The following is a 17,204-nucleotide window of genomic DNA, read 5'->3' as shown; positions in this document are numbered from 1 at the left end:
TTCTTGCTTCCTTGAAATCGCTCGTTCTAAAACTCGTAAAACATTGAACGTAATACACGAACACATTTGTTTATACCATCACACACACTCGTTCATGCGTATATGTTTACGCACAAGATGCAATGCACCAGTTCGTTTTTCTTTTCTTTTCTTGCACTAAGCTCGAAGACATACGCTTTCAATTATAAAAACGCGTTATCAAAAATGCAAAAAAAAAAAAAAAAAAAAAAGGCTCACGTTATGAAATTTCAAACATAAGAGTGAGTTTTTGTTAGCGTGGTGCACTTGTAAATTTTGCCGTCATTGATTTGAATGAAACAAATAGTAGATATTCTTTACACAATCCTAGAAAAAAGTGAGCTTACATTTTTGGAGTAAAAACTGTTTTTTATGTTTTCTTTTTCTTTTTTTGAGGTATGGTGAGTTTTCGGTTGAGTAAAACATTTTTTGTCTGAAGCAGTCAAAATGCGATGACAAGTCCCTTAGTTGTGCGTTATGTTTTGGGACTGTGTTTAGATTATGATAACGTAAAACAATCACAGAAAATCAAAGACAGTTTGCAAAAATGTTAAGCAAAAATTAAGATTTCACAAATTTTACCATTTTTAAAGTTTATTATCTAAATACTTCTGAGGATTATATTTATCCTATTTATGTCAGAAGTAAGTATAGCTGCCATACAATAAATATTTATTGACTGTTGTTTGGAACATTTTTTCAGTTTTTTTTGTATGATTTTTTGAAATCAAATTTAAAAAAATATATTTTCATTATATATCGTCCTTTAAAGCATTTGTAATTTACTTCAGCTGTTTTTTAAATATAAATAAACAGTTATTTACAATTAGTTTGCACCTAAGTTTGTGATTGAAATTTTAGGCGATTAAAATTACTGGGAATACATTTTTGTGAACACTATGTCCTCATTTCATGAAATATGTATATAAAAAAACAAGAAAAAAAATTCTTCAAGTAAAAACCAAAACATTTCTTTTGTTTCTATTTAATTTCTCTAATTAGCAAGTCTACACTGAAAAGGAAACCACAACACAAGTAACAACTATTTCCGTCTGGAAATAGAATGAATATCACCATTCTAAACAATTGCAGAATTTGACAGTTCTACTCTTGATGGACAATATATCATCACATAAATACCACAATAACAAGATACAAAATAAAGATGATATATGTCAAGAGACTGTAACCCGGAATTCATTTTTACCATCAATGCCTAATAAGTCTACACATGGGCGACCCGAACTTTTTTTTTTTTGTTTTGTTTTGTTTCGTTTCGTTTGAGAGGAGAGGGGGAGCAAATTCTCAAGTAACTGAATTAATTCCGCATTTTGACGAATGATAAAACACAAGCGTGCTTACTTACCTGCTTTCAATAAATAGAGAAGTTAGACAAAATTAAAAAAAAAAAATCTTTAATTTATCGAATCGTCCGACAAAAGCATCCGCGTAAGGAGTTTTTGAGAGGCCACAGTGTCCTCTCTTGATCTCCCGTTGGGGCACCCCTATCACTTCAAAATGAATGGCAAATTCTTGAAGAGAAGAAAAAAAAACTTACAGTTACTTGAAGCCCAAACGCAGGCGGGGATTGTATCAGGATGACTTTTGCTCTTTCAATCACTACATCTTCAGATGCCAAACTTTCCTCTTCACTAGGATGAGTGTAATAACATCCTAAAAAGAAAATTAATTACAGAAAACTAAATATTAAGCTTGACTATAAAGTTAATAGTGTAGCTCAAACAATAAACTAGGTAGACGTAGTTTAGATAGTAATAAGGTAGGTGCGGGTATATTAAGGCCTGTTGGTTAATAAGGCCTAAACAACAAAAATACAATTCAAAATGTTCATAGCCGCTCAAGGACGAACTTATAAGTAGTTAACACTCATAGATGGCAATTCATAATGTACAGGTGTCCCTTGTATAACACGGTTAATTCGTACCGTGTAGTATCGAAACCGTGTTATACAAGACTTTTTTATAAATAGTTTTTTGCTTATTTTTTAACCTAAATAATCATGTACATATTATAAATCATGTGCAATATGTGCCATGTTGTACCGAAACCATGTTACATGAGACCTTAAAAATAATTAAAGAATCATGTTATATTGAAACCATGTTTTAAGGTGCAAATTTTATAATAGCTGAAATTTCGGTTCAATAGAACATACTAACGAAAACTGGCAACCAAAACACACAACAATCCACTAATCTAAAATTAAGTGTTTTTATAAACGAAAAAGAATTTTATCAACCTTCTTTACTAAGAACAAAACACTTTCTATTAGGGAAAAAATTAGCTTTTCTATAGCAATAAAGTTCGTCTGAGCAACAACAATGAAACAAAATATAAAATAAAATAAAGAGGATTATTCTATTTCTATTTTATTTTTAAATTTAGCTTATGCTTAACCGTAATGTTATTTTAATACAATGCATTGAAAACAAAATAATTTTAATGTTTTTGTTTTTAGAACACCGATGAGAAAAATAAAGTAATTAAAAGTTAAAAGTTAAAAGTTAAAAAAAAAAAAAAAAAAAAAAAGCTTCCAAAATTTTTTTTCTGAATAAATTCACTACAAAAGCATTTTTTATTGATATTCTAAGCTATCTGACACCTGATTGGTTACTTTGGATACGTATTTTTTTCCTGGAAAAAAATTTGAAATTTTTAATGCCGTGAAACGTTCTTTCTCTCTTTCAAAATAATAAGGCTGGTTTCGTGCTAGCAATTATTTTGATACATATTATTTTTATCGATAGATTTTATTTTTTAACTCTTCGAAAGAAAAATTAAGTATACATATTTAGGCTATGGATTTAAATTGTTTCAGTCAATACAGAATGCGTAGATTTTCAGGTAGAGGGGTGTTCAGTCACTGGGTACGAAAAATTGCGAAAACCCAGTGAATGAACACTGGCAAAATTTCTTTTGATTTAAAAAGAAATTTGAAGTTTCTTTGAGATATTTTCATTTTCGTACTTTTTTGTAATGCAGATAGTTTTATATGCTTATTTATTTATGTATTTCATTATATATTGTATAATTTCTTTATTTTTCTCTTTGCAAACAATGCACTTTTTACTGAGTTTTATCTTTTATCTATCTATATCTCTATCTGTAAATTAACCTACCTACCTACATCTATCTTTCTATATCTTTATCTCTCTTGATAGATAGACAGGTAGATAGAGAGATAGAGAAATAGATAGAGGAAGATATAGAGATAGATATATAAAAAAATAAGAGGTAAATAGATAGGAAGATAAATATAGAGATAGAATAGGTAGGTAGATGGATAGATCGATAGATTTATTGATAGATAAATAGATAGGTAGTGGTTAATATATAGATAGGTAGATAGAGAGACTAATATAGAGATAGATAACTAGGTATAGAGACTGATAGATAGATAGATAGATAGATAGATAGATAGATAGATAGATAGATAGATAAATAGATAGATAGATAGATTGATAGATAGATAGATCTCAAAGAAACTTAGTTTCTTTTTGAATCAAAATTTATCATGTTCATTCATTGGACCAATTTATGTTCATTTACTGGTTCGAGGTCTTCATTCACTGGGTCGTTGTGCCATTTTTTCTTTAAACACCTAAAAAAGTCGGAAGCAGTACCATTTAAGTTCCCGCGATTTTTTAGAGATATTTACATATATCAATTAAAATGTTTTAATTATCACGATCTGTATAGTATAGAATTTAAAATTACTACGATTTTTAAAAAATGAAATTGTGCTTAACTGTTCATTCACTGGTCGGTCTACCCTACTAAACAAAAACGAAGTTCCATCTTTCAAAATCCGTAATGTATCAAAACTGTGTAGCATTAAATTCAAGTTTTGTCGCGGTAATATCAAAACCGTGTTATAATTATCGCATATCTAGTACCGTGTAATATCGAAACCGTGCTGTAGAAGTTCTGTGTGATACGAGGGACGTCTGTATATTTTGTATGGATATCGTAAGCACCGCAAACTTTCATATTCTACCTTACAGTCCTCAAAGGGTTAACAGCTTTCTTTAACTACCAGTCATTAGAACTCCCACTAGGATACTACTAGATATCTTATTACCATGATTAGAACTGGGCACCCCGAATGCCTTTACAAAGGAGGACACCAGGCTTTCTCCAGTCGAAGAACATCCATTGCTTTTCGGCAGAGCATGCCATTTCGGTTTCTATAGTATTGAGATAGTATATGTGCTACAAAAATATGAGTAATCTCCAAAATGTGCTATATTATAGTGCTCTAAAAAAATTACATTGTACGTGTTTAAAAATGTTCTCAAATGCGGATAATTTTTTTTTTTCTGAACTGAAAAAGTGTTATCTGAAGTGTTCAGAATACTGTTCCAAAAGAGTGTGCTTCAAAGTGTTCTAAAAGGGCACAAGCATTCGTTTTCAAAAAGTGTTCAAAAGGTGTTAGCAGCATAGTTAGCTTAAAATTTAATTTTCTAAAAACAATGTTTACAACGTTTATAAAGCTCGTTTTGGCATGCAACAAACATAGTCTTGTGTAGAAAGATCCAAACCTAGATTGACATAAGATTTTAAAATGTAGGTACATGAAAAATTTCGTTTCCGTAGTGGATTTTTGGGACAGACAGATTCCACTTTTTTCCTCACTCAAAAAAACAAAACAAAAAACAAACCATACCATGCGGTCTATTTTAACCGGACTATTTTATCTGAGATAGACCGTATGAACGGGATATATAAATGACACTAAACACTAAATTTAAATTAATATGTGCTGAAATTTAATAAAATTATTTTCTGCTGATTAAATTTTATTGTACTTGATTCCAATCAAATACTCAACATTATGTATACATGAAATTAGTACTTAAACTTTTAATTTACACCTCAGAAAGTTAAATTTGTTTTTTGAAATAAAAATTACTGAAAAGACTTTAAAGTAGTTTATGAGAAAAAAAATGTTCTACGAGTGAATTCTTTCTTCATATTCCAGTTTCCCCCTCAAATATAATGCTGCCTCAGATTTAAAATTTGTTTCATGAAGTCAATGAAAAAAAAAAAAAAAATCTTTTGAGTTTTCTTTTTGGTTCCGCCCATTGTAACTTTCACCGCATTCCACGCATCGCCGAATGCTCGTCATCAAACATTTCTTGTGAATGTTTACTTTCGTCTGATGAGAATGAATAATAAAACTATTGTTCTTTTTATTTTGCTGATTTACTTTAGTTTCGTAATGTTCTCAAAATCTTTTTATATATCAATACTCTTCTTTATTTTTTTCCTTTTTTTTTACTGCTCCAGTTTCTCTTTCTTCCCCTCTTTAAACTGCTTGCTGCAGCATTTAAAATGATGCAAACATTTTAGGACTTTCTCTTGTGTCTTTGCTTTGCTCACAAGTTTTATTGGAACTGTTTAGTGCAGGAGTTTGAAAGGCGTTCCAGGAGTGTTTGGATATGCTTGGAACGGACTGAGCTACTTCAGATTCAATATTACTTTTGTAGAGCGTTCCTTTAATTGAGTTCCTTATTACTCATTGCAGATGTGTCAACACTAAATTCAACTTTCACTTCTGATAAATAAGCTTAACGTGGTACGATATCATGGTAAAATGATATTATTCTACATTCCTGAAAACCCCTTGATACCCCTTTTTAACACCAGGAGAATCAATATTGTATCATCTCTCGTCTAGATGAGAAGTATCACTCAAACAAACTGCATACTATTCATGAGTTGTCACAATTTTAGGTTATTTACGCAACAAACTGTTCTCCCGTAATATATTACACTGTTAAAAATTACGTCCACCGTTGCACCAAAGAAAGGAGCAAATTTGCTGCAACCTATATTCAGTGCACGATTGAACCAAAACAGGGTGTTTTATATCACTCCCAAGTTTCGTGCGTAGTTGAACCATATTCGTCATTCCATCTTTCTCCAACCATAGGAGTTAATCTGAACCATGTATCGTGTTCTCCTTTTCCCCTATAACTGGAGCGGAGTAGAACCATAACTCACGTTTTCGTTCGTCGCATTCTTGGAGTGAAATTGAACCATAACTCGGGTTTTCGTTTCTTGCATTGCTGGGATGAAGTTGAACCATAACTAGCGTTTTCCGACTTTCATTTGTTGGTACGTGGTTGAACCGCTAACAATATTCTGATTTCCTCATTTAGGTGTTAAATTTAGCCATTTGCTTTACTTGATTTATATTTTGTTTTCGTGGAAAATAAGTAATTTTGTGAGGATTTTAAAAACTTCCCTTTTTTTCGATTTTCTTTAGAAAAGTTAATATTAGATGTACTCGAGAACCCTTTATATTTTCAGTCAAAATTTTATATTGTTCTCAAGAATAGAGTACTTAAAATTAGCATCTTTCATCGTCAAAATGACCACAGGTTTATCATACTCTTTAGTGTTATAACATTAACGCAAAAGGTAGAATTTGCTATGCAGGCAGATATTAAACAACTATTTATTTATTTTTTGTGATTTTTGCTAAAACCATTAACTGCATTAAAAAAATGAGCAATTGGAATAAATAAAGATAGATTAAAAAGATTTTTAACGTACGTATGTGACAATTCCTAATTAAAAACTTAATTTAAAAAAATATACATTATTTAAAATAAGAAATTATCCTTTTTATACATTTCTTGATATTTTAAGAGTTGCATAGCTGGGAGGGAAAAAAGAGAAAATATTGCTATTGCAATTACAGTAAAACCTGTGTAAGTTGACCACTTGCACTTTGATGATCAACTAGACAGGTTGTCAACTTATAGAGGGTAGTAAGGAATTTTTTTTCTTTTTTTTTTTGTCATTTCTTGTCTCATGCATTCATTTTAACTAATTGGAATACTTTAAACTCACTTTCATTGTTTAACATTACTTCAAAACAATAAGAAAAAATGTTGTTTAAATATTTTTAGAGATTATTTACCAGAATGACTCGTAAAGTATCATACAAATTTAAAATTTCTGTGAATCAATCAAAAAAAAAAAAAGTGTCGTTACTGATGAAAAACAACTTACTTGATATTAACAATTCCTAAAAATTCATAAGTCGAAAGTTACTCAAATTCTTCATTTGATTTTTTCTTGAACATTTGTAACCATGGTAATAATCTACTTTTCAACAAAATAACTCCTTATTGAAGTTTGGCGCATTTTCTGGGACATAACATCAGGCCAATGTTTTTCGATGGAAACATAAATATTCATAGGATTTTCTAAAATGTCTGGTTATTTATTTGAGGCATAACTGATGAAACCTCTAGTACAATTTAATGCTTTTGCCTGTTGGTCAACTTACAAAGGGTTTTTTTTAGGGATGCACCAGATAGTGATTTTGCCGGATACCGGATATCAGATGCCCCCTTACCTGCCGGATTCGGATACCCGACGGATATCTCTCACATTTTTACTGGATAACTGCCCGATATCCTGCAAAAAACTGTCGGATATCCGGATCCGGAGTGGTTTGACGGATCGGATACCTCATAGTTCCGGATAGTTAAAAAATCAGCCGGATACCGGATATCCGGTGCATCCCTAGTTTTTTACATTTCTCCAAACCAAAGCTGGTGTATATTAGTGGTCAAGATAGAGAGGTTTTCCTTCATTATATAAGATAGGACTAATTCCGTTCCTGTCAAAAGCGGTCAACTTAGACAAGTGGTCAACTTTACAGGTTTTACTGTATTCCTAATTGACATTCATTTTTTATCTTTATATTTTTTTCCTTAACATCAATCTAATTGTAATCTGAAAAAAAGTTAACTACATTTCGAACCATTTTGACAATCAAAATGCATTAATAAAGTAAAAAAGAAATTAATACCAATAAGGTACTACAGTTCTTAAAATAGGTTACGATTTATTGTTCTCAAAGGTTTTATAATTTCTGACTTAAGGAGCCAAAATTTTTAACTGATATGCTGTTTTTAGAAGATACCTAATTTTTATTATGTTAAAATTTCCAGTCAGTTATTAGTTGAGATACTATGCATACAGTGGCAAGAACATAAAATATTGATAATTACAGAACTCTGCCACTTATTTTCCTTTAGGAATGCAGGATATTGATTTTTACAGGATATCCAGCACTAGATGTTTTTATGGGGGCGTACATTTATTTTTCACTTTACGCCATCACACAGCAGTAAATTATAACTTATCTGACGTCATAAAAACCTTCTATATGTTTCGAAATATAATTTACAACAGCTGTCTCTTTCAATTATTTATATTAATAGTGTTGCATTAAAAGTAATTTACATAATAAAATATTCTGCTTTTTTGAAAAACAATTTATTAGTTGTCTTATCCCCTAACAAAAGAAAAATTGCAAGACTTGCTCCAAAGGAAAAAAGTTCTTAATTTACTCTTTACTGTAGTTAGCTTTAAAAAATAGCAAGATTAGCATAGTTCTACCAATAAATTGCATTTTTCATCAAATTTGATAAATCTTTTTAATTTACATAAAGCATGTTTAAATAATGTCTAAATTCCAATAGTGAATTTTCCAGCTTCTGTCTTTGGTATCAGTTGTTTCTCTGTTCAACGACTTTCAAGGGACCACAAAAAATTGTCCTTAAATAGAATGCTTTTAACGCTACAGTGGACCATCTGGGAAGGTGAAAAGCGGTTGTTGAATAGAGAAAGTCGTTAAATAGAGTGTCGTTAAACAGAGAGCCAACTGTACTTTTCTTTTTCATCCAGAAAATTACCAGTAGTTGGATGATCCATACTTTTTTTCCTATTAGTATTGTTTGTTTCAGTTTTTAATTAAGAATTATTTTTTAATTAATAAAAAATTTTCAGTAATGTTTATGAGGTACATCAAGAAAAATATCTAATTTCAAACTCTACTTATTCTTTTTCCTGAATTATTGTATTAGGGGCCGTCAAATGAAACCCAATCAGTGTGTCTAAGTTTGCAAAACACGTAAGGGGATCCATGTAGCTGCATGTGTGGTGATTCTGTGTATTGGTAGAGAGACTGATGCAAGCACAAAGTTTGACTTTACATAGCGACAGTGTGGCTGTACGACTAAGAGAAGGTTGACACTCAACTTTTCGTCCACAACAGAACAGGCGAGTTCGCAGGGACATTCAACTGAAACCCGGTCAATGCGTCTAACTTGGGCATTAGATGTAAGGGGCAACGTCCACTGCAAAGTCTTATGTCTAATGCAAAGTTAGACACACTGACCGTGTTTGAGTTGAATTTTCCTGTGAACTTGCCTGTTCTGTTGTGAACGATAAGTTAAATGACAACCTTCCCTTCCTCATGTAGACATAGTCACTATGTAAAGTCAAACTTTGTGCTTGCATCAGTCTCTCTACCTATACATGGAGTCACCACACACATAGCTACATGGAGCCATAAACGTCTAATGCAAAGTTGGACGCACTGACCAGGTTTCAATTGAACATTGTTCGGTGTGCCCTGTCACGCCCTATAGCAGCGCCACCTACGGCGAGTAAGAGTAAGCTAGCAGAAGCAATTGGATGTTCAACGAAAGAGGAAGTAATCCTCAGCTGTGCCCTGCACATATATGTAACGGCCCCTTGGCCTATGCGAAGAACTATTTCAGCTGTGCCCTGCACATATATGTATGGCCCCTTGGCCTATGTAAGGAACCATTATCAATTCAATGCCCCCTTGGCATTAATAAAATACTTAAAAATTTCATAATACAGTCCACTACTCATTTCTGAGCTCTCAACAGTTGGTCCGTGCGACCCTGAGCTCCAGTAAAATGACATCACTTGTTGGATTAAACCGTCAACGCGGAGCGCTAAAAGTAAAAGTAGAGAAATTGTGTAAGTTCGCATCTTTATTTACCCTGGATATTGAAGATGTGACAGAAACAGAAATTTTGCTAAAAAGCAAAATGAAAGCAGTTCTCGAACTGAAATCAGCACTTGAAGAGATGCTCTTGTCCTACACAAGACTCCCGGATGAAATCGATCTAAAGGACGCTCTATCCCTGACAATGGAGCTTCAAGACGAACTGGATCAAGCAGAGGTAAAAATTAATATTTTCCTCTCGAAATTAAACTGCAATTCTTCTAATGAAGAAACTGTTAAAAATGTAAACAAATTTAAAATTCCCGACTTACCCTTACCCTCATTTTCGGGAAGGTATGAAGATTTCCAGAACTTTAAAGTTCAGTTCATGTCAATAATCGGGAATAATCCTGAACTAAAACCCACGCAACAATTATGCTATTTAAAAGGTTGCTTAAAGGGAGAAGCTAAAAGACTTGAATCGTCTCAAGATACATATGACTCTCTTTGGTCATCTTTAGAAGACAGATATGAAAATAAACGCGCAGTGATAGAACATTATGTGCTTAAAATATTAACTATGTCTAAGATTCAAGACTCTCCTAATCAGTTAATGCAACTGATAGATGATACAAAATGTCAAATCCGCGCATTAGATTTACTTGGATTGAAATCTAATGAACTGTCAGACACATTAATTCTGTACATCTTGTTTCAAAAATTAGATCCAGATGTCAGAAAGAGTTTCGAAATGAAACTAAACAAAAATGTCATTCCGAAACTGAACGATTTCTTAAGCTTTTTAGAAGAGCGTTCGAGAATAATTCAAGCGTCTACTTCTCAAACGCAGAAAAAGAAGTTCCAAGTTAATATGAAACTTAGCTCCCATCCAAACAGTGAAAACCACTCTCTTCTTCTGAAGAATAATAATAAAACTAAGCAATGTGTGATTTTCAATTGCAATGAAACGCACCCCTTATACCGGTGTGAGAAATTTAAACAAATGAATTTAAACAAAAGAATAGGCCTAGTAATTAAGTATAACTTTTGTAGAATTTGTTTGAATAACCATCTTCCAAATCCTTGCCTTTCGAAGAGCAAATGTTTCATTTGCAATAAGGCTCATCATAGTCTGATTCATTGCATCGAGCAAGAAAAAAATGAAGACGCCAATACGTCTTCTCAAGTAGGCGATATATCAAGTCCACCCCTCCCTTCCTTCCCTTCTACTTCAACCTCCTTACTAGCGCATGAGAATCAGAAAAATCCTTGCGTTATTTTGAACACAGCTGTGATTTATTTGAAAAATAGCAGTGGATCATTCAGTTCATTTGTGGCTTCCTTAGATTGCTGCTCAAGTGTTAATTTAATCACCACGAATGCCGCAAATCCTTTAGGATTAAAGAAGCAAAAAACCCACGTTCCCATTGCAGGAATCAGTGATTCCATTTGTAATTCAAAATCATTTATTTCAACTGAGTTATCTAACGAAACTAAATCTAAATTATACCATCTGGATATGTTAGTTGTTCCAAAAATTGCTGTCTTCCCTTCATGTCATATAAATATTTCCAATTATAATTTTCCGTCAAATGTGAAACTAGCGGACAAGGCATGGAATATTCCAAAAAAGGTAGATGTAATACTGGGAGCCTCCCTGTTTTTTGATCTTTTAGGCAAAAATAAAATTAAAATTGATAACTCACAATTATATTTAGTTGAAACTGTATTCGGTCATATCGTATCAGGTACCGTTCCGCCATCAAAATCCGATAAACCATCATGTAATTCATGTCTTCTACTTTTAGAATCTGAGCGTTTGGACAAAGCATTAACCTCCTTTTGGGAAATTGAGCAGGTTGATCAAACCAAACCAATAGTTAGTGAAGAATTGCGTTATTGCAATGAACATTTTTTAAATACTCATTATCGGAAGAATGATGGTAGATACGTTGTTTATTTGCCTTTTAAACCTCAAATATCAAATGATGAGGGATTGGGGGATTCTCAGCAAATCGCTTCAAAGAGATTAACTCAGTTGTGGAAAAAATTAGATCGCGACCCAAAATTAAAAGAATTGTATGTAGATTTTCTTCAAGAATATGAAAATTTAGGCCATATGGAGGAAATAGTTGAAGATAAAAATCCTGAAGAGGGTTTTTTCTTTCCCCATCATGGTGTGCTCCGACCGTCCAGCACGTCATCAAAATTAAGAGTTGCTTTTGACGGGAGTTGCAAAACAACTAACGGGAAGTCACTAAATGATTTGTTATTAAAGGGAGGAATGATGCAAGATGATCTCTTTGCTATAACAACGCGTTTTAGAAAACATATTTGGGCGTTTACTGTTGATATCAATAAAATGTTTCGCCAAATCGAAGTAGATCCTTCTCACACTAATTTCCAAAAAATCCTGTGGAGAGAAGGAAAGGAGGAACCGGACAAAATTTTTCGCTTAAAAACTGTCACATACGGATGTGCAAGCAGCCCATATCTTGCTACAAGAACGCTGCAACAACTTGCAAGGGATGAAGAAAAAAGCTTCCCATTAGCCTCGGAAATCGTCCTCAACGATTTTTACATGGATGATTGTCTCTCTGGATCGTCCAATCTGACGAACTTCAAGGAATTAACTAGACAATTATCTGAACTACTTCAGGCAGGTCAAATGTGTCTACACAAATGGCGTTCTAATGCAGATGTAAGGTCATTAGACTGTCCAGATTTCTCTTTCAAGGAAAAAGATTTAGATTCACCAGTGAAAACACTAGGACTGCTATGGAATAGTAACTCAGACACCTTTAACTTTAAGGTTACTGTGAACTTAAGCTCTACTTATACAAAGCGAGAAGTGCTCAGCCAAATTGCTCGCTTATTCGACCCGTTAGGACTAATCGGTCCGGTAATATGTCAAGCCAAAATATTAATGCAACAGCTTTGGTTGCTAAAATGCGACTGGAATGAACAAGTTCCACCTGACTTTTTGTTGGAATGGGACAAGTTTCTAAGGTCTCTTCCAGTTATAGAAACATTTAATATTCCAAGATGCATCCTTGTACAAGATCCGACCTCCATCTCAATCCACGGTTTCGCTGATGCCAGCGAAAGGGCGTTTGGAGCGTCAGTATACCTCAAATCCTCTAACTCGGACACTCATAGCTGCAAACTTATCTGTAGCAAAAGCCGAGTTTCACCTTTAAAGACGGTCAGTATTCCCAGATTGGAGCTGTCAGCGTGCCTCCTGCTATGCCAACTGGTTCACAGAGTGATGACCGCTCTCAAGCTTAAAACAGATAAGGTGACATTGTGGTCAGATTCGACTATTGCTCTCGCCTGGATCTCCACCTCACCACACCTTCTCAAGACATTCGTCAGCAATCGAGTATCATTGATTCAGGAACTTTCTAAAAATTTTGACTGGAAACACGTGATTTCCGAGTGTAACCCATCAGACCCATTGTCCCGGGGACAAGACGCCATTTCGCTCTCTACGAACAAGCTTTGGTGGGATGGCCCTGAGTTCCTTGCAGATGACAACTGGACCTTCTACTCAAACCCAGAATCTAATTACAGTGAAGAACATTTTGCGAAAGAACTGAAACAAAATACAACTTCCCTGTTAACTGTACATGACAACTTATTTTTTGAGGACCTCTTTAGTATTACTAATAGTTTCTTGAAATTAATTCGTGTGGTTAGTTTACTTTTTAGGTTTCACAATAACTGCAGAAAACCAGGTAGTAAAGTAACAGGCCCCATCAGTTCGGATGAAATGGAAAAATCTAAAATTTTTCTTCTTCAACTTGTACAAAGTAAGTACTTTTTTGAAGAAATTTTGGCTTTGAAAAAAGGCTTGCCACTCTCTTCAAGGAGTAAGTTAAAATATTTTGATCCATTTCTTGATAAAAATGGTTTGATTAGAGTGGTAGGATAAACAATGCAAATTTAAGCTATAATCAAAGGCATCCCATTATATTACCGTCTGAGCATAAGATAACCAAACTTATTTTTCTTTATTTTCATGCTAAAAACTTTCACAATGGCCCACAAGCTTTGTTAAATTCGGTTAGGCAATTGTATTGGCCACTTAATGGCAGAAACATTGCTAGACAGATTGTTCATCAATGTGTTATTTGTACTAAGGCAAAACCTATCCCTTCTCAACAAATAATGGGAGAATTACCTTCAGAAAGGATTAATGTTAATTTTACGTTTAATTCTTGTGCTATTGATTATTGTGGCCCATTTCTGATTAAGTATAAGGGCCAACGAAAAGGTAACTATCACAAGATATACGTTTGTATTTTTGTTTGCATGGCAACAAAAGCAATCCACTTAGAAATCGTAAATGACTTAACTGCAGAAGCATGTATTGCTTGCTTAAAGCGGTTTTTTGCCCGACGAGGGAAACCAGAAAAAATATTTAGTGACAACACAAAGAATTTCGAGGGTGCAAATTCAGAAATTAAAAAATTGAGGGATCTTTTCAATAAACAAAATGATTCTTTGTACAATTTTTTAACTGAGGAAAATATAAAATGGAAATTTATACCTCCGAGAGCACCAAATTTTAATGGTCTTGCAGAAGCAGGAGTCAAGTCTTTCAAGTATTATTTCAAACGAACTGTAGGAGATACAATATTAACCTATGAAGAGTTTTTAACAATTGTTATTCAAGTAGAGGGAATTTTGAACTCACGCCCTCTAACTCCTTTAACGTCAAATATTGATGATTTAGATGTTCTAACTCCTGGACATTTTCTCATAGGTAGACCAATTAATACTATCGCTGAACCTAACTTAACTGGGTTAAATAATAATAGACTTAGTTTATGGCAGAAAACAACTAAAATGGTTCAAAATATCTGGAAGAATTGGTCAAATAACTATTTGAGCACATTAATCCAGAGAAATAAATGGTTGTTTGCCAAACAAAATGTAAAAATTGGAGATATGGTAGTTGTAAAGGAGGAAAACCTTCCTACCTGTAAATGGTTATTGGGAAGAATTAATGAGATATTCTACGGAAAAGACAACCATGTAAGAGTTGTTACAGTTCAGACTAAAAATGGTATATACAAAAGACCAATTACAAAAATTGCAGTTTTGCCTATTGAGAATGTATAGAGATTTACCTGTAGAATTTTATATTGTGTTTAATTTTGAATTGTATGTGAATGTTCTGTATTTCTTTAGTCATTTTATACAATTGTCTTTTTTAATATTTGTTATATTAATTTGTTGAAATCAACATTTCAACGCCGGGCGGAATGTTCGGTGTGCCCTGTCACGCCCTATAGCAGCGCCACCTACGGCGAGTAAGAGTAAGCTAGCAGAAGCAATTGGATGTTCAACGAAAGAGGAAGTAATCCTCAGCTGTGCCCTGCACATATATGTAACGGCCCCTTGGCCTATGCGAAGAACTATTTCAGCTGTGCCCTGCACATATATGTAATGGCCCCTTGGCCTATGTAAGGAACCATTATCAATTCAATGCCCCCTTGGCATTAATAAAATACTTAAAAATTTCATAATACAGTCCACTACTCATTTCTGAGCTCTCAACAAACATCCTAATACAATAACACAATTAAAGTTGTCTTTCATTAAATTTTTCATTCATCAAAAAATTTTCATGGCATGCATGTTAGTACAATACAAATTCAAACCAATAAAATGTAACCGAGTTACGACAAAGTGTATATAAAATGCTGAAAAAATGAGTTGAAATTGAGTTTGATACACACGAAACTCCTCAAACATAAATTGGAAAAACAAAATTTTACTAATTTAACCAGTAAAAAAAAATTTAACTATTAATCAGCAAAAAGTTATTGGAATTTCATTTCACTGGTTAATGGTAAAATAATCCTAGTAATAAATATCTATCTTGCAATTTTTTTTTCATTTAACATGCATGTCATGTCAATTTTATCCAACTGCAACGAATTCTAAGGGTGGAACATTTCAACCAATACAAATTCAAATCAATAAAATGTAACACAGTTATGACAAAGTCTATATGAAATGCTGATACAAAATTTATTGAAATTGAGTTCGATATACAAAAAACTTTTCAAACATTAATTGAAAAAACAAAATTTTACTAATTTTACCAGTCGATAAAAATTTACCTATTAAACAGCACCCTATATGGGCGCCCATGGTGAGCTTACGGGAACTCTTCTCTGTCCTATTCATAAGTTGTCCTATTCATAAGGTGGTTAAAGACCTCTAAAGAGGGCGGAGGGTTCAAGATGAACAACGCTCTAGGCGACTGTCAACCAGCAAAACCGACAACAATGTGGCTTGTGTTCCTCAATTGTTAGACTTTGACCCTCGATTGACTATCAAGATGGTTGCAAATGAACTGAACATGTCGTCTACTGCTGTGTTTCGCATTACTCAACATTTAGTGATGAGAAAAGTGTGAGGCAAGTTTGTGCCGAAGCACCGTGCCATAATGAGCTGCGAGTCCACGAGTATTTGTCCAAACCCCAAGTGAAAATGCTGTCCCAGCCCCCTACAGTCTGACAGACTTCTTTCCTCGGATTAAGGTAGGCCTGAAATGTACCCATTTTTCATCCCTAGAAGAGATCCAATCAGCTATGAAGAAGACCTTATGGGGAATTCCCCAAAAATGCCTTTCAGGGCACTTACCAGTCATGGCAGAAGCCGAAGGACATTACTTTGAAGAATTTTAAATGTTTGTGCAAATCTGTTCAATAAATTACTTAAAAAAAAAATTGCGTTACTTTTGAAATAGACCCTGTATATATTCGTAGTGGAATACACAGAGAAAAGTATTTTAATTGAATATAAATTTTTGAAATAAATACCCAGGTAAATACCCACTTTAGGTATTTACCCGGGTATATACCCTGGGTATTTACCCCTAAAAATAAATACCCAGGTATTTTACATCACTATTCTGAGGTGACGATATTTGGTAACCTTAGGACCTTTAAAAACTGAAACAAATCCAAAACCACGTTTAAGCGATTTTTGGATGCAATTTAAATGATGGTGGGTATTTGGGGCATTTTCTGGAAATTTAGCAAAACTGAAGATCTGAACACAAAATTAGAGATGCTCCGTAATTTTATTGGCACAGCGAAGGGGGGGGGGGGCATCTGGAGTAGTAGCATTTTGACGACTTATTTTCAGACAAACTAGAAAAAAGTAAAAAATTGCTTCGAAACTTCAAAGAGAATGTTTTTTTTTTAAATGCTGTACACTAACTTTAACCTTAAAGTTAATTTTAAGTCAAATATGTGCATTTCTTTGGTTTTTTTATTATATTTTCCCCAATGGGAGGGGTTTAACCCCCCAAAACCCTCCCCTTGGACACAGCCCTGGACAAAGTGTATATGAAATG

At 33.5% G+C, this 17,204-nt stretch overlaps 1 protein-coding gene across 1 annotated transcript; it reads left to right on the top strand.

Moving 5' to 3' along the window:
- The first annotated feature begins 9,794 nt into the window (after positions 1-9,794).
- LOC129218291 (uncharacterized) lies at positions 9,795-14,953 on the top strand. The gene is made up of 3 exons (XM_054852525.1): positions 9,795-11,769; positions 11,941-13,563; positions 14,412-14,953. The coding sequence occupies exons 1-3, from the start codon at positions 9,795-9,797 to the stop codon at positions 14,951-14,953; spliced, it is 4,140 nt and encodes a 1,379-aa protein (XP_054708500.1).
- Positions 14,954-17,204: the final 2,251 nt, after the last annotated feature.

The sequence above is a fragment of the Uloborus diversus genome, chromosome 3 (genome assembly GCF_026930045.1).
Source record: "Uloborus diversus isolate 005 chromosome 3, Udiv.v.3.1, whole genome shotgun sequence".
NCBI classification, from domain to species: domain Eukaryota; kingdom Metazoa; phylum Arthropoda; class Arachnida; order Araneae; family Uloboridae; genus Uloborus; species Uloborus diversus.
This window is presented reverse-complemented; position numbering and strand designations above follow the sequence as displayed.